At 46.1% G+C, this 24,674-nt stretch overlaps 1 protein-coding gene across 7 annotated transcripts in view; it reads right to left on the minus strand.

Moving 5' to 3' along the window:
• Positions 1-2,026: 2,026 nt before the first annotated feature.
• LOC117583312 (sterile alpha motif domain-containing protein 5) overlaps positions 2,027-24,674 on the minus strand; it is a 156,815-nt gene continuing 134,167 nt past the window's right edge. For 2 of the 7 annotated variants that reach the window (XM_034271561.1, XM_034271560.1), the window contains exons 3-18: positions 19,753-20,106; positions 19,018-19,325; positions 18,775-18,824; positions 18,551-18,657; positions 16,835-16,921; positions 15,570-15,626; positions 12,711-12,768; positions 11,881-12,107; positions 9,882-10,045; positions 8,161-8,242; positions 7,372-7,587; positions 6,174-6,366; positions 4,969-5,123; positions 4,618-4,901; positions 4,422-4,543; positions 2,027-4,286 (exon numbers count right to left, since the gene is read on the minus strand). In XM_034271561.1, the coding sequence (XP_034127452.1) occupies positions 3,826-4,286; positions 4,422-4,543; positions 4,618-4,901; positions 4,969-5,123; positions 6,174-6,366; positions 7,372-7,587; positions 8,161-8,242; positions 9,882-10,045; positions 11,881-12,107; positions 12,711-12,768; positions 15,570-15,626; positions 16,835-16,921; positions 18,551-18,657; positions 18,775-18,824; positions 19,018-19,325; positions 19,753-20,106 (2,925 nt within the window). In that variant the 3' untranslated portion in view covers positions 2,027-3,825. The remainder of the gene's footprint in view (positions 4,287-4,421; positions 4,544-4,617; positions 4,902-4,968; positions 5,124-6,173; positions 6,367-7,371; positions 7,588-8,160; positions 8,243-9,881; positions 10,046-11,880; positions 12,108-12,710; positions 12,769-15,569; positions 15,627-16,834; positions 16,922-18,550; positions 18,658-18,774; positions 18,825-19,017; positions 19,326-19,752; positions 20,107-24,674) is intronic. The other 5 variants (XM_034271564.1, XM_034271562.1, XM_034271563.1 and 2 more) reach the window with 5 other exon arrangements.

Here is a 24,674-nt window from a genome sequence, read left to right on the forward strand (position 1 = left end):
ATGTGCATATGTTTATATTTGTTTATTAGATTATAGATATGATTCAACTTTATTTTGTTCTCTATCTGCGCAGATGCTGCTGCTGTCTGACGACTGTGACTGGGAACGCGAACGCGCGTCGACTGTGACTGAAACTGAGCTGAGAACTGAGATCTGGGAACTGCGAACTGAGAAACTGTAGCAGAAAATGAGATAAAGTCTACTTAGCTGGGTATGTGCAAATGCAATAATATCAATTTTCAAATTTTCATATACCCGCCGAACGAAAGACAAAGCAATTTAACAATTTACTAAAGCACTTAAGCGCAAATTTAGTTCCCGCTTGTGCTGATACCGGAATCCAAACCGAGACGCGACGACTTACTACATGCTGTAAAAAGTAAGCCCCCCCCCCCCCCCCCCCACCAAAAAAAAAAAAACGAGAGACGGGGATGGTCCTTTCTCTCTAAAAAAACATACCACAACACCACACAACACTCAACCAACATAACACTGAGAATGCAGTATAGATCTGGGATAAGAAGTAGATCTGAGATTTAATCAGAGCAGATTACGGAGGCGCTGTCGCTAATCTATTGACTGTCAGCGGCAACGACACCGACCCGTCGTCAGCGACAGACCCATCTAAGCGTGTCGGTGTGCCGACTGTTCCTAGTCTACATTTGTTGTACTTACATATAATCTTTAACATTTCAGCAATCATCGGCTCAGTATACCCGTTGGCGGAGGGTTAGATGAATCACATGGGCTGCCGAGGTCGCGGGTCTTGTCTCTGCTCTGCTCCTCTCCCAATTGCTGTGAACTTTCAGCTCTCCTTGAGTGCCGTCGAAATTTTTGCTCCGAAAGCCATTGAGGCGGTGTCTTTTGTCCGATCAAGTGCTTGATGGGGTACTGAGGAACTAGCAAAGATCAGATAATAGATGGGCGTACGGCCTGCCCAAGGGTGTGGGCAGCTCAATGCCAATGAAAGCCAATGGATGTTAATGATGTGCCTGATCAGCGGAGATAAAGCTCACCACACGTGCTGGAACGGCTGCCAGATGTGGGCGGGACTGCACAGGATCTTCTCTTGACAGTCTTTATGTGGTTATTGTAGATCGGTGGATGAAAAAGACTTTGTGCAAAGAACGTGCCTGATCATTTTTATGATTTTCTAGTTTGTGGAAGCAAACCGAAATCCGTACCCAAACCCAAATAGAAGTCACTTGCTGTTATTTATTTTTTAGATATGTTCACTTTTATTGAAAGAATTTTACTTTGATTTATGCGTAAACATGAATCATCGCTTGCCATTTTCTTTGTATCGATTTTCGCTTTTCGTTTTCGTTTTAGTTTTTTGTTTTTGAAAATTTTGTCTAAAATTTACTGAACTCTGAATGAATACTTGTAATTTTGTTTGCTGTGTACTAATGGAATTTTACTGATTTTTGTTTGATTTGTGGTTGTTGGTGTGTGTAATTTGTGTGTGTGTGTGTGTGTGTTGGCTTAAAAATCAATTTTGTCGCTCTTTTTAAGGTTAAACTTTAATATTGCTTATATATTCTTTCTTTAAATTACATCATTTTACAGTGATAATTAGAAGATGCTAGCACTTGCTGTGTTGTTGGGGTTGGGGTTGTGGTTGTGTTTTGTTGTTTCTTGGTTTCTCTCTAATATATATAAATAATCTTTTATTTAACTTTGATACAATTTACAGTTGAAACACTTAAACATAATTTGGATAGTTAAATTTAAAAATGCCTATAATCCAGTATCCATACCCTCTCTATCTTCCCCGTACCCCCCCTCTGCATGGTTCGTTCTATCTTAATCATTATCGTTATCATTATTTTTATCTGGCTGTAACACGTGCGTTTTGTTTGTGGTTTAAATTTGATTTAATTTATTTGGGTAGCTTTAGAGTAGATGAATTATCCATACGATTATCGATATCTTATGCCCAGATATTATGTTCAGGTTTAATTATGTTTCGAGTTTCGAGTAAAAGTCAAAGCATTCTTCCATCCGTCCATCCATCTACGTCTCCATTCATTTACAATAATTGCCATAAATATGTGTAATATTCATATGCTCTATGGCTAGACTATGCTATGCTATGCTTCAATATGTATTCGCGTCAGTTTATTCATGTAGTGTGTTGGTGTGTGTGTGTGTGTGTGTGTGTGTATATTTAATTAGATTTATTCGTAGTTGTTGTTGTGCCGTTTTGTGCCGATAAATACTCGTTCATTTATTTAACTAATTCATGGAAACTGATTAAAAACATTTGCGCTGCCTGACTAATTTCATTGTCTGCTTTTGATTATCGCTAAATCGCTCTTAATGGATACATTTTGATAATTTCCATAAGTGGCATAAACGGTTCTCCTCTCTATAGATGCATCCTCTCACTCCTCCCTAAATATATACACACGATTGGCTACAATTTGAAAATATTGCTTAGCGTACATTATATTTCTTTCTCGTTTATCGTATTTGTTATTACTATTATTTTGTGTTTTGGTTTTGGCAATTCTTTTTACAAGTTTCTGACGGATTCTCATGGTCTCCATAATATTCATTTGCATTTCCATTTCATTTACATTACTTTTTGTTTACTTATACGAGTATAAAAAAACAATTAAAATTAGTATCGAATGGCAGTTTGGTGTTTTGTTTTGTTCGCTGTGTGTGTGTGTGGTTTATACAATAAATACTCGTATTTCGTTTGTCGTTTGGTTATTAAAATAGAATTGGTCTATTGCTTGCACCACGCTGAGTGCTTTAAAATAGGAATCAACTCGAGAGTTGTCTGTGTGTTCTGTGTGGTTTTTGTGTGTGTTTGTGTTCATCAAAAGACGTTGGAAAGGAGTCTGTGTGTGTTTAAAATGCAATTCAAGTTGGACGTTTCACAATATCACGTTGAGAATTATATGACTATGCAAAGCAATTGAACATTAAACGTGAAGATCACGGGGCAAATCAAAGACACGAGTCTCGCACGAGTCTCGCTAGAAAAGAGCTAACTAAAAATAGTCAAAACATGTTCAGTACTTTACTAAGTATATAGAATTTCTCCCTTTCTTTCTGCCTATTTAAAAGTAAACGTATGTGTATATCTGTTGTGTGTTGTGTATGTGTTTAAGCTATATATATTTTTTGTGTAAATGCCAACATTATCGGAGGAAGGATTGACTGACTGACTAACTCTGGCTCTGACAACTGCTCTCCCCTCTCGGCTTATGATTCTGCCTCTTTCCCTATCCATCTCTTTCTTCATCTGCACCTGCACCTGCACCTGCACCTGTCTGTCTATCTCTCTCTATACACTATACATTTGAACTGAAAGACGCGTGTTGGCCTTTTGTTTTCACTATCGAATCACAGCAATTGAAATACACTTAACTCAAATACAGTTGTTTATCCAAGAACCTAGACTAAGAATTTGATGTAGTAAATGGGTTATTGATCCTTGTCGTCCTGATCCTGCAGCAGCTGGACGCCTCCACTGCAGCCGCCGCTATTGCTGCTGCCGCTCGTATTTTTGCGCAGATGGTTACGCAGCATGACCAGGTTCCGATTGAGGGGCACATTGCTGGAGGGGGCATGCGGCAGAGTATTGCAAATGTTTCCCAGCGGAGCGGCGGCCATTGCCCCGCTGCCCACGCCACTGCAATGCGCACCAATGAGACTGGCCGAGGCCACCGATGTGGTGGGCGATGTGGCGCCCACACTTCCACCGGTGCCGCCGTGGGTCAGGCCGTGACCGTGACCCAGGCCCAAGCCCAGGCCCATGCCGGCGCCCACGCCGAGCAGCAGCTCGTGGGCCAGGATTGTGGGCAAATGTTAAGTGCTGCTCTTCAGCGGACCCGACGATAGCGAACTGCTGCTGACGCCCGAATCGCTCGACTTCTCACTGAGTCCGCCACGTGTGAGCGTATCGTCAGCCATAAGTCCGCCACCGCCGAGAAATGACTTCTTGCCCACCCGGCCGCCCGGCAGCGTGGCCTTGAATGGATTGTCCTTGCACCGTCGCGCACTCTCCACGCGCTTCATAATCTCGCTGGAGCACTTGGTCACCACATCGTCCAGGCTGTTCGACTCGTCCGTCGAGTTCACCGTCTGCGTCGGTGTCTGGCTGCTGGGCAGCGGCGAGCCCTCGTAGCACCCCGAGTCCCGCGGAAAGTGGCGCCTGCCAAAGGGCGAGGCGCCGTGCTTCTTATTGATGTTGTTCAGCCGTGCCTCATCGTTCTCCGAGCTGGAGCCGGCTATGTCCACGTCGGAGCCTGTACGGGTGAAATTTGTAGCTGTGAGTATACGCATGTGTGTGTGTGTGTTGAGAGTGGCGGTGGTTGAGTGTGGGTGTGGGTTGGGTTAGCCAAAGAAAGGTCTACGAATGGAAGATATGGAAGAGAGAGTGGCAGTGGGAGAGTGGCACTTACATTCAATGTCATGCAGCAGCTGCACAGCCGTCAGTAGCTTGGCCCGATGCTCCTGATTGAGTATGCCAAGATAGTCGAGATCGGCGGGTTCCAGCTCCTTGAACAGCTCGAGATCCTCGTACCTGCAAATGGAACGATAGGTGAAACAATCCAACACAATAAAGGTTGGTTAATTTGTTTCATCTACACCACTTACCCGTTGAGCACGAACACGGATGTGTACTCCTTGAGGCCGATGCGCACCAGCAGATCCTCCACGGAGCAGGGACCACCGTTGTTGCTGTTCGCATTGCTGTTGCAGGCACTGTTGCTGCCGCCCAGCCGGGAGCTGGGGGCCAGGGTCTTGCTGCTGGAGTTCTTCAGGCGCTGCTCTGGCAGCACTTCCACATTGATGAACTTGAAGTGTCCCACGCGGCCATGGCATCGACCCTTCCAGATGCCCGAGGCATTCATTGACAGCACATCGATGAGCTCTCCCTTCTGCAGGCGGGCAAAAAACAATTAAGAATAAATACAACGTAAGAGCCTTCCCTTTCCAATAGTTTACCTTAAATTTTAGCGCCTCTTTGTCGTAGGGATTGGGCAGACTGTCCACGAGGGCCTTGGCCTTGCAGATGCTGCCGCTGTGGACCGTCATGGATGTGCGATCCTCGGCCGATATGGAGCTGTGTGGACTTCCGGGACGCACCAGAGCCTGTGTGCCTGCAGCGAAAGGATTTAGAGTTTTATAAATATTTAGTTTGCTTCGTTTTCACCCTTTTCTGAGCCTTGGATCAAAGTTTGTCTAGGAAAATTTCCAATTAATGCGCCCACAGCCAATTAGCCGCAGGCAGGAACCTAAAGGAATTTTCCCTTGGACAAACATTGCCCTTACTCACACACCCACACACCCACACACACATCCACACGATTCGTTTGGTTAATTAAAAACTTTTCAAATATATTCCCACACACACATAGAAACACATGGCAAGGCAAAGACGAAGGCCAGGACTCCCAAAAATATTCAAATATGCACTTGAAGTTTCCCATTATTTTTTTGTGTTGTTTGGTTTTTTGCCTTTTCTTGCTGTTTGGTTTGCTGGCCAAAGCTTTTGGCTAATCCTTGCTTTGTGTGTCCTGGCCACATGGAAAATAAAGTATTTTTCCTTGCACTTTTCAAAGTTGCCACCCCCTTTGGCAGCGATTCCTTCGTCCTGTTGCTGATGCTGCTTCTGCTGCTCCGCCTTTTGGTCTGTTGTTGCTCCCTTTATTTGGGCAAAAGTTTTGTTCATTAAAAAAGGGAAGCGGTTGCCCTTCATTTAACCACGCCCCAGACATTGCCAGCTGCCACTTGGCACCGCACGGCACGGCCCGGCATTGGCTCAGGCCCTCTGCGCCAGCAACTGCATTAAAAATTCATTAAGTTTGGAAAATTTTGTGCAGCAGCAGCAACGGAAAAACCGCAACAAGAACTACAACTGTTAATAGACCAATATGCAAGCCAGGCAGTCTGGGAATTTTTCTATGCAACAGCAACAGCAGCAAAATCAACACCAACACCAACATCGAGGAGCTGCGGCAACCAGCCTTACTCCCACTCAGACAGCTCAGTGTGCAACTGCAGAGGCAGCAGCAACAGACAAAATCAAACCCAAAAAACTCCAAATTGCAAGCTCAGACACTCGCATAGATACATTCCCACACAGACCCGTACACACATAAGATATATGTATATAAGGACAAATACTCGTACAATTTGTGTATACTTACTCGAACCGGAAGCGCTGGGCAAACTTTCCACGGAGCTGGCCGAACAGGCAAACGCCTGATCGCTCATGCTGCCACGGTCGGTATTGTCTTGGGAGTTGCTGAAATCCCTCGATGTATCCTTTGTGGCAACAAAGTTCCGTCCATTCTCATTAAAAGCGCCAATTTCCTTTGGCGAGCTACGCATCTCGTTAGACTGCCAAACCCCCAACAGAACAGAACAGAACAGAACAGAAGCGAAATGAAACGAACCGAAACCGAGCCGAGAACGAACCGAAACAGAAACCGAATCCAAGTGAAAGTTGGATGAGTCGCCAGAGTCGCATCGTCGTCATCGTTGTGCAATAAATTGCATGTTGAGGGGAGCAGAAGTGGAAGTAGAACATGAGCAAGAACAAAAACGAAACGAAAGTTTTGTTAGTTAAATCATTAAAAAGTTTAAAACGAACATTCCAATACAGAGAAAAAGCTTGAGAGAGCGTGGTGGAGGGGGAGAGATAGCAATGTCTGGCTGGGGGCTACTCGGTTTTGGCTTTTTGGCTGCATTGCTTCCGCTTTGGCTTTGCCTTTGGCTTTGACTTGGCTCTCACAATTGAGCTCTTGACCACGCTAATGCCAGGGCATACACTGTCCACAAATACGTGCACAGCTAGAGATTAAAGGCGGACATGCGGTGATTGCAGCTCATATTTTGTTGCATTGCAAACGAGACCCGTACAAAGGGTACGTACCATCGAAAAGAGAGCACAAAACTTTGCTCATATTTTGTATGGTAGAGGGAGGGCCTGCAACAGAGCAAAAACATTTAAAGTTTCTCGAAATGAACTTTCGCTTTCTATGAGGGGAAGGGATTTCCGTTTCGGAGCAGGGTGTGTAGCCATAAAAACTCATTAAACTGGCATTTGCATTTAGAATGCATGTTGCTCCTCCTTCCAGCCCTCCGGTCTCACTCGCTCTATGCCAAAGAGTTTAGGCCAACATCATTATGAGGGTCTTGCTCCGATTGCATATGCAAATCGCCAATGACCGGGCTAATTACATTTTGCAGGCCACAGAATGTGTCAACAGAATGTGTCTCTGCAGGTGTACGCTGCATCTCCAAATGCATTAATCCTCCAATACTCTCTCTCTCTCTCTCTGTATATATTTATACTCTATAGGGTTCAAGTGCTCCCCTCTGTAAAGCGATTAATTAACTTACATGATGCACTGTGGCCTTCTGGCAAATCGTGTTCGCCTTGCCGTGCGGCAGTCCATTCTTTTTTGCCTTCGCGGCCATCAGACTTGGGGGCAGGCCGTGCATCCGTGTGGTCCCAATGTCCTCGTAATCCGATGAGGGGCTGGGCGACAACGAGGGCGACTCCCCGATGCCGCCGCTCAGCGTTCGATATCGAGCCGTGCAATTGTTGGTGCCAATCTGTCGGAGAAAAAAATATGTGGAGAGAGAATGAGAGACCAGTTGAGTGCGTTTCCATATTAGCCAAGTTAAGTCAAGTCAACTTTGCAAATGAAATGCTGATGTCCGGACTGCAACTCCGCACCACCCTGCCGTCTCCTGCTCCTGCTCCTGTTCCATCGAATGGGAGGGCAACTTTGTTGGTATTCCGACAACGTTTAGCCAGCTTAAGTGCCAGGACCAGGGCCCAAAAAAAGGCAGAGAAAATAAAGGAGACAGAGGGAAACAGGACAAAACTTTGGCTAAAAAGCTTTTCAAGTTTTTATGCGCAGAGTCTCTCTCTCTCTCTCTCTCTCTGTCCTCTCGCTCCCACTGGGTACTCCCTCAATGTGCATTTTCGGTGCTCGTCCACTTTCGGCCAGACGAGACGAGACGACATTGGCCAAATGCGAAGTTTGTTTGTCACAAAGAGCACTTAATCAATTTAGACGCATTCGAATGCAGTTCGACGGAGGCAGCAGGTGCAGGCGGAGGCGGAGGCGGAGGAGTTGCAACTTAAATGAGACCAGTCCGAGGGCCCCGCCCGAGACTTACCGACACAGCACTGAGCCTGGAGGTAACACTTTGTAGATCTGAGATGGAACCAGCATAGTCGCCGCTCTCCCGATCATGGGATCTGTAAGTAAGAAAGAAAATCAAGTGTCACAATTGTGTATCCATTTCCAAGGACATCTCCTTCAAAATGAATCTCCCCTTGAATCGAATTACAAATATTTCCCTCAACAATAATAAGCTATCTAAACGCAAACACCCAACCTGAGTAGGTATTACAAACCCACAGAAAGGACCGAAGGAACTTTAAATTTTGTATTGGGCAAACATTTTGATGGCAAACAATAATTGTGGGTGAAGGAAGGTCTCTGTCAGAGGCTGGGGCACGGCCAGAGGTCGTGAGGCAAACAAAGGTCATATAAATAAATACTTGATATCGTTTTTCCTCTCCTTCCTTCTTTTTTTTCCTGCCACGAGTTTTTCTTTCTGCCATTTGGCTTCAACACTGTGGAGATTTTCACTTTTGGGTTGCCTTTGCTGTTTGTTTTTCACCTTCTTCGGGCTCGGTTCCTGCCCGTTCTCTCCCCATTTCGTGTTTGGGAAAGTTTTCTTTGGCGCTGGGGCCCCAGAGGCGCACAGGGCGTATAAGTTATTTCAGCAAGTCGTTCTGTATGCGTACGTGTGGAAAACGTTCCCCGGCACCAGACCGACTGACTGCCTGTGTGCCTGTGTGCCTGCCTCCTGGTTGATTGAGAGGAGAGCCTGACGCCGTCTGGTGGATTGGCGTTGAAGTAGCAATAATGCCATTTCATTCAAGTGTCGTGCTGTCTCTGCCAATGCCACTGCCTTCTCGTCTTCGTTTCGTCTTCTTATTGGTTTTGACTGCCTGCCACCTTGGCACCCTGCCACCTGCCATCTGCCACCTGCCACATTGCCCATCTCACTTGTCCCTTGTCCCTTTCCCATTATTGTGGCATGCGTAACAATATGATATTGATGACTTTCGCTCCAATACGTTTCGATATGTTGGTCTGCCACTCACTCAGTCACTCAGTCAGTCACTAATTCCCTCATTCATTCATTCATTCGTTCATTCGTTCGTTCGTTCATTCGTTCGTTTGGCTGATTCATTCATGTGGCTGCAGAGCGTTGATAACCGCACTAATGAAGTGGAGACCACCTACACATTTTCTCTCCTCACCGCATCCTTCTTTCGACTGTCAGTCTGTTGGGTCAATCCTTTGGTGCACCTTTTGCGATTGAGCCAGTTTGATTGCTTTGGTTTTTCTTTTTGCTTTTTTTTGGCCACCTATCCTACTATCCACTATTAAGGATGGGGGAAGCCAGCAGTCAGCTTGCCACTGGCTGCTTACTGGTCCATCAAATGTTTGGCCTTTTCATGGCAGAGTGAGCACACATTTTGTGGCACAGTTTTATGGTTCAATGATCATTCGATGGCTGCGCCCCTTTGAAGTGTTTTGGGTGTGGGTTTGGGTCTGACCATCGACCAAAAGGGGTTATCATAACTGTCCGTGTACCCACCCACACCACCATCCCTTACAATCAATCCCAGCTACAGAATGATTCTGGAACCCCCCACCATACCTTCCACCCTATTCCGGGATTCATTTTATTTATTAATGCGCCACCTTTCCTGTCGGCCCTTTGGCCATAAACTCAACTGCAAATAATAATGGCAATCAACAATACAACCAACCGCCCACTCGCCAGTACATGCGACGAGGGGCTGGGCGGGTACTCACCTGGCATGCGTTAAGGGTATTATTGTCGGTGGATTTGGCGGCTGTTGCGGCACGATAAGACCTCGACGCGGCGGCCCTCGTTGCGGTAGTGAAATATCTCCGGCGGATCTTAATGAAATTACGCCCGTGCTCTCGCGGTTGTTCGAGAACCGTACACGGCCACCCTGCAGAAACAGAAACAGAAAGAGATGGCAAATCAGTAAGATACATATATACGTGTGTAAGAGAGAGATAGACAGAGAGAGTCAAACATGGGGATTAGCATTCAAGTAGAATTTGTTGGCCGCTGTAGAGCAACAAAATTATGAAAAATTAACAAAGTTATAAAAGTTTATGATGGGAAAGCGACACCACACAGGGAGGGGGGGACACAGGAGAGTGGATAAAGAGAGGGCCTGCCGTCCTGCCCCTGTGTGGCATGCCGCACTTTGCGCTGTTGCAGTGGTCTCAGCTTGGAATTTTAAATTTAGTGAAATTTTCCTCTTTGCAGATACTTTTTTCCTCGTTGCTGTTGCGGCTTTTGTGTGTGTTTTTTTCGGCAACGGAAATTGCAAAGTTTTCACGTTTTTAATTTGGAAAACTCTTCGGAAACCCATTCCAGTGAAATCAGAATTAGATTTCGGACAGAAAGAATTCGAAGTGCTTGCGCAGTGACTATTGGGACAGGCTTAGCAACCCACAGCAAAGAATGGGAATGCCGCTTGATATGAGACGAGGTCCACGCAACATCAGTGGCCAGTCGCAGTGATCAAAGGACGTCGCAAACAATTCAATTTCAATGAGTTGGCGTCTCATCTCCCCCGCTGCCAAATGCCAGTCCCAGTCACATTAAGGATATCTCTCCGGCTGGCTAATGCGGTCCGTTAAGCAGCAGCCCCAACGAACCGACGCGTGCTTAACCTTTTTGGCCTGCCCGGCGCAAAAGTTTCATTTCAATTTTAAACAAATTTCGTTTGCCACATCAAAGGGAAGAAACAACGCAACATGAATGGCCCCATCATCTCCGATGGGACTCCTCTCCGTTGAGTGATTTCAATTGACTAAGAAAACAAATTCAGCCCCCAGCCCAAGCCCCTGTCCCAGCACCACTAGAAGCCCAAATGCCGATAACTTGCCTAATGCGTTCCCACAAAAGCGCAACTCGAAAAAAAAAAAGAATCCTAAAAGAAAACGAACCAAAGGAAAATTATGCAAAAGGAAAAGTCTCAAGACGAGCCGTCTGCTGCCTTCCTGAAGCCCAAACCAAAGCCGGGCTACACAATACACAATCAGACAGGAGGGGGAAGGAGCGTCAAAGTCGAGCAAGTCAACAAGAATTATGCACTTTTTGACTGTCAATAAAAATAAAGTGAGTTCGACTTGGAGTCGCAGTCGCTGGGCGCACTCAGCAAAGAACTCGCAGAGTTTGTCAGAGCGTGGGAGGAGTTTCTGGCGTAGAAGAAATGCCAAAGGACATACAAATCGAAGTTGGTAGAAATCAATGCGCCAGCACAAAATATATTCAGCGTATAATTTAATAAAGCAAATAAAAGAGAGCCACAAAAAGCGGCGAATCGAAAAAGGAAACCTAACCGAACCGAACCGAACAGCACAGAACAGCACAGAACCAGAGGAGAAAAGGAATAAAAAAGGAGAAAGAAACGCTGAACAGGAAACTCCCTCACAACTTTTGTGGCTGTCAAATTCCGTAGAGAAATCAAAGCTGGAATTGGGATTGGTATTGGGTATTGGAATAGGGTTTGGAATGGGGTTTGGGAATGGGACAACAGCAGCAGCAGCAGCGGCAGCCAAGTAAGCAGGATTAACGGGGCACAGACACGGCACATAAATTCAAAATGTGATTGCAACTGCGACGCGACAATGTTGCCGCTGTGACCAATCTTGTTCGTCTGCCAATAATATATCCTGCTAATCTTCTTCCACTCGCTGCAGAAGATGTTTATCGCGTATGGGTGCTACTCGGGATAATGACTGGCGCAGGGGTATATTCGACACTCACCTGAATGGTGGCAGCTGGTCCGCAGTTGAGGCCGGCCATCAGGAAGTCATCGGGATCGCTTTCGTAGGGCGGCTCGTCGTACCAATGACCTTGATGGTGCAGCGCACTCACCGCATAGTGGGCACCGCCTGGAATGCCGCCCATGCCTCCGCCCATGCCCACGCCTACGCCTGCCCCAGTTCTGAGCGCCTCATCGTACATGTAGGTGTCGTCTGCAAATGGATAGACTGTGTTTAGCAGCCGCAAGTTGTGCGAGTACGCGCGTATGTGTGTGTGGGTTAGTCTGGGTTAGGTTTAGGATTATGTTGAATCCACAGACAGAGCGGCAGGGGAAGAGTAAACTTTAAAACAGTTTTTTTAAGCGCTCCCGAAAAATGTGCAGTGAGAAGAGGATGGCAGCACAATATTATTATACGCAACGTTGCACACAAAACTTGAAATGCCATTTGCCACATGCGAGGCGGCGCAAAAGTTGCTCCAACTCCCCAGCTACAACTACAACTACAGCTCGTGGCGTTGGTCGTGCAACTGCTTCTCCGGCCAGCGGCATGCAGCATACGGCATACGGCATACGGCTTATGGTCGGATGCAAGTCCGGAAACGGACATAAGATTTTATGCTCGCTTATGCATGTGACGCTCAGCCAGACGACAGACGGAGCTGCCTGCTGTAGTTGCAATTGCAGTAGCAGCAGAAGCATTTCAAGTGTAAAATTCCCCACTGCATACTTTCGGGGCGCTGCCAGCAGCTGCTCTTTAAAGTTTCCCCTTTCGCCAGCAACTCTTTTGCTGCTTCTGGAATCTGGGCGGGGTTCTGTGACTCGGACTTACCCATACGTCCCTCGCCGCGACTCATTTGCAACAGACCCTGACGTATGTCACGCAGAATCTGCAAAAGACAAAACAAAGTTGCATTAGTTTGTCATGCGAATATTTCTGGGTTGATTCGATCAGCAAAGTTTCCCCGGGAACACACACAGGACACACAGCAGTAGCCTTCTCTTTGGATGATGATGATACGAATATTAAAGTATTTTTGTGAATATATTTTGGCAGCACTTTGTCTGCTCGTCCAGACGTGACTGCTGTACGAAATGCTGTCGACTTTTTGAAGGCGCTGACAACAACAATGGGATCTACTTCCCCCATTCTACCATCTTATTAGCCAAGTCGTTGCTAGCGACTCCCAGTGCCAGCCTGGCAAAGGCGTTAAAATTACAAAATTCCATTTGAAAAGTGAAACAATTTTCCTCCGCTGCAGCGGCAGCAGCAGCAGCAGAAACTACTTGAATGTGACTTTTGCTTCATTTTTATTTTATTTTTGCTGGTTCTGCCGAATAATACGTAGCATTCTGTGTGCGCTGAATACTAATTCCAACAGCACTGAGGATACGTACTGGCACACTACTATATGAAAATTCTGTGCCGAGTGCAGAAAGCATGCCAGGGCCACAGCAGCAGCAATGGAAATAGTCATGTAAAAGTACGAAAAGTAGTAGGAAAAGGCAAAACTACAGCGTGAGAGTGCGCTGAAAAATTAGCTAAAAGCTTTTTGGCCAGTTGGCTCTCCCGTTTTCCTCCACATTAAAAATGCATTCAAATGGCATTTTACTTTGGGGCTGCATCAAACGGGGTAGGGGGCTGCTGCCACACATGTGTGTTGGCCAGTTACCAAATTGAAATTTACGTGGCCAAGACACCGAAACCTGTCTTACAATTGTAATCACATTGCTCTGCTTAATTGCCTGGCCAAATGCAAACCCTCTGTCCCAGCTTACTATCCTCCTAAAGAAAAAGAAATACTATGGCCAGGCCAAACATTTATCCTACATTCCCCATTCCCCATGCCACATCCCCTGCCATACACACACAACACTCTCTGGACTTTTGCTCTACTCTCGTCATAAATATTTCATGTGCATGGCTTTTAGCAGCTTCTTCTTCTGAATATCTCAGCGGCAGGCAGAGTCGGAGCAGCAGCAGCACGAGGCTGGTCCATTCCCCATTCCATGTGGATGCTACAAAAACAGCAATTACAATTAGACAAACAGAATGTTGTTTGGCCAAGTTAAGCAGCAGCAGCACTAACAACAGTTCCCTCCTTCTGCTCCTCCTCATCCCTGCCTCCTCCACGTTGTTGTGTGCTTTTCATTTATGCACAAAAATTATTGCCCTTGCTTAGGCCTGGACACATTTTCGTGCTGGATTTGGATGGTGCCTCCGAGCTAAGAGCAAACAGACAAATTGTCGTGCAGCATCGCAATTTGTGTGTATGTCCGTCCTTGTGTGCATGTGTATAGGTGAGTATCTGTATCTAACATTGAAAGCTGATAACTGCCATAATTAACTGGGGCCTGAGCCACAGTTGATTGAGCAGACAGACAGCAGCAGAGAGAGAGAGAGAGCGAGAGCTTGCAGCACAGAAATGATTTCCTTAATCGATTGTGCCTCATAATCTCCAGCAAAGAATCTCTGCCTGGACATTCCATGAGCCCCACGCCCTCCACCTCGGGCTTACATTACCAATCAGAAACGGAATCAGAATCAGAGTAAGAGTAAGCTTTGGCAATGGAATCCTCAGTAATGCCAAAAGGATCAAGCAATCAACAGGAGACAGCCAGAGTCATAGAAAGAAAGGAGTTTTCTTGTTGAGTTTCTTGTTCTGCTTTGTTTTTAATTCTCTTGGCATATAAATAAATAAGCTTTTCTTTCATTCACACTTTACACACACACACACACACACACAAAGAATGACAGATACACTTGGACTCTCCTTCTGTTATCCCTTCATCATGTCCTTTCTTTTACGAGTGTGGCAAGTAATTCTTTTTTTTTGTGTTGTGTGTGTTTGGTGTATGACAGACAAAAGTTTATCATTTGGCACGTTGCACTTCATTGTTTCTGCTGTTGTTGTTTCGGTGTGTGTGTGTGTGTGTGTGTGTGGTGCTTAAAATTTGCTCCGTGTCTGTTTTGCATGTTTTTTGGTAGCTTCTATCTTTGGGCACGGGCTAGGGATTGGACTAGGGGCTGGGATTCGGACTCGGACTCGGGCTTGGATTTGGGCTTTTATGCCCTGAAATAATTGCTGTTTTTATATCAAATATTTTTAATAGCTTTTTTAATTGGCTTGTGCATGTAAGAGTCATTGCATTTATATTGCATGTACACATACAGATGGCATAAGGGAACAGTGAGTTTCACCCCTGTAAAACCATTTAAACTTAAGCTTCTTCACATCAAAAGTTAGCAAGGGAACGTATGACCACAGAATATTCATTTACTACCGAATTTGCACGAGTTTTTTGGTTTCATTTAAGGCCTTAACTACACACTCGAAACGCACTGTAAGCCAAACGATTTAAGGCCGTTAAGAAACGCTTTCTGCATCCGGAATTGCTCATCTTTTCCGGCCTTGACTGCTCTCTCTCTCTCTGGTTGTGTTTTATTCATGAAAATATTTGGCCTCAGAATCTGTGAAATTAATAGTTCCCTCCCCCTCCCCCTCCCTCTCCATGCTTGCGGCCTATGTTTTATGTTTATTTAATTTGTGAAAAGTGCCCAAAACAAATATGCTTGATTTATTTCGCAGCAATTGGCAAATGTTTGCCATTCGCATTTATCCGTTTGGATGGTCGGTGGGTCAGGGTCTCGGGTGTGGATTTGCTTGAAGAATGTTTAGTTTTTGCTTACCTCCTCGTGCTCACGTTGAAATTTTTCCTTTTTCCTCATGGCCTCTTGTACTTTCAACTGTAATTGGAAAATTTGTGGCTATATATAGTTATTGCTGAGTGATTTTGTTTATTTATGAATGCAGTGGAACTAATTTTGTTGGCCCAGGCCTTGGAAACAGCAGCGGCAAACAGACGTTGACAGGGCGACTGTGTTAGAGTTTGCTTTTAGGCGTGTCCTGGGTTTGTTCTTCGAGTGGGTGGGTGGCTTGGGAATGGGCATGGGAATGGCGATGGCGATGGCGATGGCGATGGCTGCATATGCATTATGCATTTTCCAAATGTTTTCTGTTGTTGCAACTGCTGTTGCTGTTGCTGTTGCCGCGGCTGCTGCAGGTGTCGCTGTCCTGTCTGTTTTGTGTTGCTGCTGATTGCATTCCGTTGCTTGTTTTTAGTTGGGCGCCGTGCGCGCTGTCATTAATAATGAATGTTGACGGCAATGAACTTTTAAATGTTGCATGCATCTACACGCTTCCTTTTCTGCTGCTGCTGCCTCCTCCTGCTGCTCCTGACGCTGCTGGTGGCATGCCATTACAGGTAAACGTGCTCAAAAGCAACAGCCGCAGCTTTCGTGTTGAAATTGCATTGCAAATGCAGTCAAAAAGGGTGTTAGGGCTTGGAGTTGGGCATCCTGGGGGTTGATTGGGAGGTTGGTTACATCCAAAGGAACTTTCTTCTTGTTGTTTGTGCAAATTTTTCTGTGTTGAGGTACAATTTGTTGGCTGTCGCAGCTGTTGCAACAGGAACAGCGTGTGGCAGTGTGGCAGCGGCAACAGAAGCTTGTTAAATTTGCTGCATAAATATTTATGCGACTACGCCAACATCTAACCAAGCCAATAAGCATTCCACCCACAGTTACACACATAAATATAAATATATAAATGCAATATGCATAGAAAGATGCTTAACTAACTACAGCTGCGGTCAAAATAGTGGTGATGGTTCAGTGTTTCCTATAAATTCATCTATTGAACTTTTAAACTCATTTTTGTGTATGTAATTAAAGCAATGAAAGCTCTCTAGGCAGAGCAGGCACTTTAATTTTAATAAATATCAATTAAAAGATGATTGAAGATGCAACCTGCTCCTTCTCTGTATCACCTCTCTACACTTCTTCGTGGCAGTTACTTTCAATGGTTAACTTTTCACACCTTTTAGCCACCCCTAATATTTTGACCTTTGAGGTATGTTTGGGCACTCGAGTTGCCCATTTTTATTATAGCTTACCCTATGGATTGTCTCTTCGAAACTGTGCTGCTGTCCGCCCGCACCGCCGTTTATCATTTGAAAGTGCCTCAGACGATCGTTGGCGGCCTGAAAAGAAGCGAGAAAAAAATCAATTTGAAGAAAAACTTTTTAAATTCAATTTCTGTAAAGGGTTCTGCTGCTGTGTGCGACAAGGTGGCTTATTAACCTTCATGGCTATCCCAGAACTTAAGGTGGGTAGGGTGAAGGCTGCTCATAAATCAAGGACTCGACTACTTGATGGGGGCACAGGCTCCGCATCGTGCTTTATCGCCATTAGGGACGCCATTTTCTATTTCACACCTTTCGGCGGGGTTTTAATTTTTAATTAATAACGAGTCAAGGGTCAGGTTAGGGTCGCGCCAACCTTCGGACCCTCAGCAGCACCTCGCACCTGTCTCTCTCTCTCTCTCTCTCTATCTCTTTTTCACCGTCGACCTGTTTAATGCGTTTGTTTTCTTATCATAAATAGCAAATCAGGTGGGGGCGACCGAACACATGGCCCCGGCCCGTTGAGTGCTGTTTAATTATATTTTGAAAAGGCCCAGGATCGGGATCTGGATCTGGGGTAGGATGCTGCTACTTAGGCACATATCCTTAGTCATTTCCTGCGCTTATCTGCAGCAGGTCCTTGCCGTGGAAAGCCCCCCCCACTTTTCCTCGACTCCATTTGCTGCCAAGGAGCCAGCTTCTGCTGCTGCGCCTGCTGCTGTTGTCCCTCGCCCCAAACTCCACAGTTTATTATTTATTTTTTTCCCAGCTCCATGCTCTCCGTGTTGCTGCTCTTCTTTTATTTATTCTTTTCTGCGCCCGGTGCTCGTTGGCTGCTTGTGAAAAATTTATGCATGTCCTTGCTTATTTATGAGCAGCGTCGTCCTGGCCGCGTTATCTTTGGCCACAGTTTGACTGCCATGCCCCAAGAATAGTGCTCCTTCTGCTCCGCTCTTGCAGCTCCCCAAAGGTTGCTTCTGCCCCCGCACCGGCAGCAGCAGCAGCTCTAATCAAAGGCTCTGAATGAATCCTTTGTGAGCGGCGCAGATAAAGCGAGTACAACATTAGGGAGGATGCTGCAGCGGCGACGACGACGGCCACGACCAAGAATGAGAAGTGGCAATGTAGACATGGCCGCTGGCAAAACATTTTTAACCTTTTCAATGGAAACAGCAGCAGGAGCAGCAGCAGTAAAGAAGAAGCAACGCGCATAAAAATTTACATGTCCCCAGGGCCAAGATTAAGTATGGCCAAGGCAGAGCACAGAACGGGGAGACTGGAGACCCAAGCACAGGCCCAGGCACAGGCCCAGGCAGAGGCACAAGCACTGGGACAAGTCGAAGTCAAAGTCAAGACGCAGAAAAGTCATAAAATGGCTGCCTAGAAGAAGCAATGCCAGAAACGCAGCTCAAAAGGGACGCAGAAAAAAAACGGAAAGGAAAGGGAAGGAAAGGAAAGGCATGGAAAATGCTGGGAAACCCAATGCGAAATGCGAGCAAATAAATTGAAAGAATTACCGCAGCAGTTGATTCAAATGAAAGGGCGAAAGAGAGTGGTGGAAAAAGGATCTGGGGGCCAGGACAAACAATTTGCTTGCGGTCATAAAACGAAGCGCGAAAATGAGTTTCGACCCCCACACCAGAACCAACACTGACAACAGTAGTGGGTACAGTGGATACAGTGGGGTCGGGGAAAGTGTGTACTTACCCTGGCCTGTGCGCCATTTTGTTGATTGTTGCGATCCCGTCGATTGACAGTTTTCAAGCCTTTCAGCAGTCGGGCCAATGTGGTGCGTTTCTTTGTCTCGCGTCCCTCTGGAGCGTCCGTACAGTTGAGAGTTGTTGGAAGATATACAAATGGAATTAGTCAAGGGAGTTCCCAAGTTACTGGCTGCTGATTTGCATATACTAAATAATCCATCTTTCACTTACCAGCAGTCGGTGGAAATTCATAGAAATATGCAGAGCGCGGACTCAGGCAGCTAAGATTGGGAGGAGGAGGGTAGAGAAAATAAGTTTGACTTGGGCATTTGAATGCGTTGCATGAACAGCGAGATATAATGTTCTTGATGTTAAAAGGATTTAGAGTGATTTGTGTGTAATATTTAAACAGAGAAGAAGCTCTTTACTGCTTTAAATACAATTAGAAAGTCTTTTTGTGGCTCTACTACTCACTTTTGTTGCACAAAATTCATATGGGCTACATTCGGGGGCAGTGTCTGATGATGTTGCGGTCCAACACCACCCTGTACGCCGCCGGGTCCTCCCGCCTGCTGTTGTCCTGGCACGTTGGGTAATTGCTGTTGCTGCAGTTGCTGCTGCATCTGCTGCTGCTGCTGTATGCTCTGTTGCGTTTGCAGTGTTTGCTGTTGCAGCAGCTGTTGCTGTTGCGTCAGGCCGCCGCGTGCCACACGCGGTGCAAACACGCCATAGCCAAAGCCGTAGATTTCGTCCTCCTCCTTGTCGGACAAGCAGCTGGAGGGCTGAAATGGTTTACAAAATGGAAATTATTAGATGAATTAAAAGTGACTTAGGCATAAATGTAGCTGACATATAGCTGCAGGAACATGCAACATGCGGCAAGCAATAGAAATATTTACACAACTATTGGTAGAGATTTAATACGAATTTTTGAGATGGTTTTTGGTTTTTCTGTTTCGTTTTTGTTTGTGTCCAGCCAAATCAACGCCAACATCAATCAAATTTTTAGAATAAATACTTATTTCTTGATAGATTTTGTAAATATTTTCCTAGGAACTACTTGCGTGGAACGGGGGGTTGGGGGTTGGAAGCTCCTCTAATGGCTCTAATGGGTCTCTTTTTTGGTTTGGGTTTATTTTGTGAGTGTGTTTGTGTGTGAGTGGTTTGGGTTGCGGGGGGTAGTGCTCCTTGGAGAGGGGTCATACATACCGAATACTTTCCGGGCACATAAATAGGCTGACTATGACTATTGGGCAGACCGGCGCCGTGCATTGAATGCCCCCGATGACCGTGCTTCTGACGGTGATGGAGTCCGCCGCCGCTGCCGATGCCGCTACGGTTGCTGCCGCCACTGCCGCTGGCACCACTGGCGCCGCTGGCGGTGCCACTGCCACTGCCGCCAGCACCGCTGCCGCCGCCGCTGTTGGCATTGTGGAGCGGACTGTGGTCCGCCCAGGCCGCCTGCCTGGCACTCTCTAAAGCACTTAAAATATCTCCAAAGGGAGCCATTAACAACTCACAATAGACGGATGCCAGGCCCTCTAAATGGCCGCGTTGTCCATCCTGCAAAACACGATAGAATAGCACCAAGAAAATAAAAGTTTACGTTGTCCACAAGGGGTAAGGGGTCATGGAATGACACAAAGACAGTGGGGGGGTGTAGTTGAGAGAGAGACAGAGAGCAGTGTGAAAAAGATAGTTATGAATGCTAATGTGCAGTGGTTAAAAGAGAGCAATGGATGATCTGGCTTTGCCTGGAGAGAGCTGGGTTGTGGTTTAATGAGGTTAGAGATTGATGTTGGCGTTGGATGGGGTTTTTTGTAACAAATATTTACTGGTTAATAATTCAATTAGTTGATTAATTATAGGACCTGCACCGTTACTTAACTACATTCAAGATGAGGGAAACACTTAACATTATTAAATGGTGCACATTTCCACGAAATTATTGAGTCCACCTTCCGTTCCATTGGAGCAACTAAAAGCCCCCCTAATGCACTTAGTCTGCGCATAAATTATGGCACAAACACACACAGTCACCCATAAACATATCTGTACACGCATCTTATTTACAGTTGGGGCTCTTCAGAGAGCACTTCTGAGCCCCTTCTGATAAAATTGTTAACAAACTGCCAAGTTAAATTACACAAAGAGACAGAGACAACGAGAGGGAGAGACACACAAAGAAGAAGAGCTACAGACACACACACACACACCATGAAAACAATGGGGAGCCACGCACTTTTTCATTGCATACCTGCAGGGGCAATTTTTACAGACAAGCCAAAGCAGAGGAGAACAAAAAAGTCAGCAAACTGTGGAACTTGAGGGGGTAATCAAAAAGGGAGAAGCAGGTATGTGCATGGGGTATGCGGGCATTGCCGCGACATTTTGAGTGGCGCTTGGGGCAATGTTAAACTCTTGACATTGTTCCACGGCCGTTCCATGGCTCCAGAGGGCCGCGTTCTGGCATCAATCAAATATGACACGCATTAAAATATCGCATGATTCCTGCCTGCCTGCTGCTGCCCCATGCGTGTGCCTCGCCATGGGGTGCCGTGCAAATTGACAGTCATCTCACCTATGCAGAGTCGGGGACAAAGGCGCTAACCATATAAAAAATGAGCACATGAAAACATCCAAAGGGTATACCGGATATACAGAGGTGTTTGCAGCAGGCGCACCTATCTTAGGCGCAGCTTTACAGTGGAAGGGTATTTATTATTCGCAATGCCGTATAATAAATATATTTATAGTTGAGAAGTGGAGGAGCACGCAGGCAGGGAACGGAAATATACACAAAAATGTACGCCCGTGAGTGTGTGTGTCTATGTATTGTGCAATTTGCGAGGAAATTGCCACGTTTAGCGTAATTTTTGCTACTTATTGCCTCTTTGACTAGGATGCCTAAAGGAACGCACCGAGAGAGAGGGAGAGAACAGGAGCAGGGCAGCTCCTTTTCGCTTTTAGCCTTTGGCTTTTCCACCAGAGCCACCATTCGTTTTGCCCCCTGCTCTCAGCCTGCCGCCCTTTTTTTTTTTTTGTCCTTTTACGCTTTGGGTAATTTCACAATGAGCCCTTGAGGTGCTGGCTGGCTGACTGGCTGAATGCTGTTGTTATTGGCCTTGTTTGGCCTTTTCATTAAAGGTTAACTCGGAAAGTGTCAACTTTTGATGAAGGAGCATCATAGCAGCAAGGAAGTGCTTCAGAAAAGAGTGTTTAATGCTCAATTGGGGGGAAGAAATTTGTTGAAAATAGGTAAAGGCATGCAAAAGCTGCTCTGTGATGTATTCACACAACGAGGGTCAAAAGTCGTCGCTACTTTGAGCGTCTCGTGTCTTCACATCCATCAACAAAATGCTCGGAGGCGCACATTTTCAATTTTCTCCTTCCTTCATGAAAAATGTACTTCAATCTCATTATTATCTTCCGCACAAGTTTATTATGCAATTCCGTGTTTATGTGTCATCTCTGCTCGTACGGAATCAATTTCGTCTCCGGATTGGATTGGACATGCCATTATGTGCTGGTACGCGTATGTATCTCTGGCCTCATCACAGCTTGTCGTCGCACTCTGATGGCCAAGTCGTAACAGCAAATTCATAAAGTCATTTGCAATTTGTGCTGTCAAAGGGGCAAAGGAGGCAAGCGACCAAATGCGTTCCGACAACCAATGCTGGCTTGGTACATAGAGATACAGATATATGCTCGTACTTATAGTTATGGCTGTTATATTTTTTGAAGGGATGGCTGGGAAAAACCAACAGAGCAACAAGAGCAAAGCAAGCAAAATAACTGTCGCAATAAAATAATTTATTGAAGTTTTGCAATGCCAGCGACAAATGCAATAAACTGCGAGAACTCAGAACTCTGTCTTGGGTTCCACCGCTCCAACCACTGCTCTATCCCGCTTCCCGGTTCACATGACGTATGCGTTATAAATTTATTTTCAATAGCACTGCAGGACTCTTCCCAGGAACCAGAAGGAGCAGCAGTAAGAGCTGGAGCAGCACCAGGCTGGGGTTTATTGGCAACTCTTGACACACATCCGCGTGTGAGGAGAGAAAAAGTGGAAACGCGGCAGACCAAGACAAACAGCAGGCGGGGAGGCAGTTAGAAGGGTGTGAGTGAAGCTAGAATGGGTGCCAGGATAAAGGATAAAGTGATGTATGAGTTTAACGCCCTCACGTATCGCGTAGACAGCAACAGCGACAGGACCTTCCTGTAGCTCTCTGTAGCAAAAACTTGTCTAAGCAAGAAAAAAATATTAAGCGAGGAAATATGTTGCCACGATATTGACAGAATGAATCAGAGGTGGGGTGAGGGGCAGAGAGACCATGGGATTTTGCCAATGACAGCAGCAGAAAGGAAGGGGGAGGGAGGAGCAAGAGAAGAAGTCGAAAACTTTTTGGCAACGAATTCTGTTATTTCTGGTCCTCTGCTTCTGGCCAAATGACTTTGTTTATTTCGTATCATTCCGTACACTCGTATTCCATTCCGGTAATCAGCTGCTGGCTTTGGCTCCGGCTCTGGCCATGGCTCTGTGCCCCCGAAAAACAAATTACAACTGCACTAAGACAACAGGCTAATAACTTTTGACATGTGATTCTGCAAGTGGCATTGGGCTTACTACTTATGCCTGCTACGTTTGCTCATTAGCCCTGGCCCCGAGACGGTGGCCAGTGAGGCAAGACGCGGCGCTCGTTCCACGGCTTGGGGCTGTCAATTTTTTGCGCAAACTTCGTTTGGCACTCGACTGGCGGCCTGCTAATTGATGAGGTCTCCGCCTCAGCGGGAGCTTCTTTTTGTGCAAAATGTAAGAGAGTATATGGCCTGCGACAGTAAGTTTGCTTGGACTGGAGATTGGCTTAAGATAGTTGCCCTCTTTGTTATGCTCAAGAGTGAAAATATTCAAAAGAAAATCTTCACAGATAGTTGCATGCTTTGTGGTTATTTCACTGAAATATTACGTCAAAAATCGCTTCAAATAACCCACCCAGGAAAGATAGAGCATTCGTGCAACTTCAGCAGAGAGTGTGACTGAAATATACATATAATCGGATTCCATTCGCTGGCAAAAATCCGTTTAATGAGCAAACAAAACGCACGCAAAAATTACAAAAGAACTCGCCAAAAGTAGACGTAAGAAGGGGCAGGGCAGGGGCCAGTGGTCAGTGGGGCAGAGGGCGCTGTATTGACACAAGTCTTCGAGAGGGAGCGAGAGCAATCGCCACATGCAAACACCAATTAGAGTTACCACAAAGCAAACAAAGGGCATCAATTAAGGGGACAGAGCGATGGACCTCAGACTCCTTGAGTTTGCATTTCTCATCAGCGACGGGCCAGCCAGCTCATCCTCCGGCAGTTGGCAGTCGACTGTTCAACCATTCAAGCGTTCAAGCATCCATCAATTGCAAATTGTAAATCGCAAAATCTATTTGCAAGTCACAACATGGGAAGCACACACACACTCACACACACACACAGAGACACAATCGCTAATGCTGATGCTGATGCTGATGATGGCTGGAAGGCTGGGCAGAGATCCGTTTCCGTCGGCTGTAATCAGCTGAAAGAAATCAAATTGAGGCCAAAGCGTTCACTGAAGCGATGTCCATGTCGGATGTCAGCCAGCAACAACGAGCACTTAAGGGTTAATTTCATAAATTGTACATCAAAGCGGCAGGCAGCAGCAACAGATGAAGGTGCGGGGAGGGAGACATGAGTGGGGGGCCATCGGTGGCTGCGGCATTTGCCCTGCAGTTGACAATTTTTGAAAGTCAGTGATTTGTAAATAATCCTTTTATAAGCACAATGGCTGCTCGTTAACGGCAAATGAGTTTTGACATGGCCAGTGGACATTTTAACAGCCCCAACCCCAAGCCGCACACACACACACGCCTCCTCCTCGCCACTGCCTATCGCTGTGACAATCTGGGAATGAGGCCCTGAATAATGCCTGGCCATTAACACAGTCATCATCATCATCATCGTCGTCGTCGTCGTCGTCGTCGTTGTTGTAGTAGTAGTCCTTGTCCTGGTCCCTTGTTCTTTTCCCTGGCAATTTCAGGCAACACCATATTCCTAGCTGGTTGTTGCTATTTCCCCCCCCCCCCCCCCCCCCCCCCCCC

The sequence above is a fragment of the Drosophila guanche genome, unplaced genomic scaffold (assembly GCF_900245975.1).
Source record: "Drosophila guanche unplaced genomic scaffold, DGUA_6, whole genome shotgun sequence".
NCBI lineage: Eukaryota > Metazoa > Arthropoda > Insecta > Diptera > Drosophilidae > Drosophila > Drosophila guanche.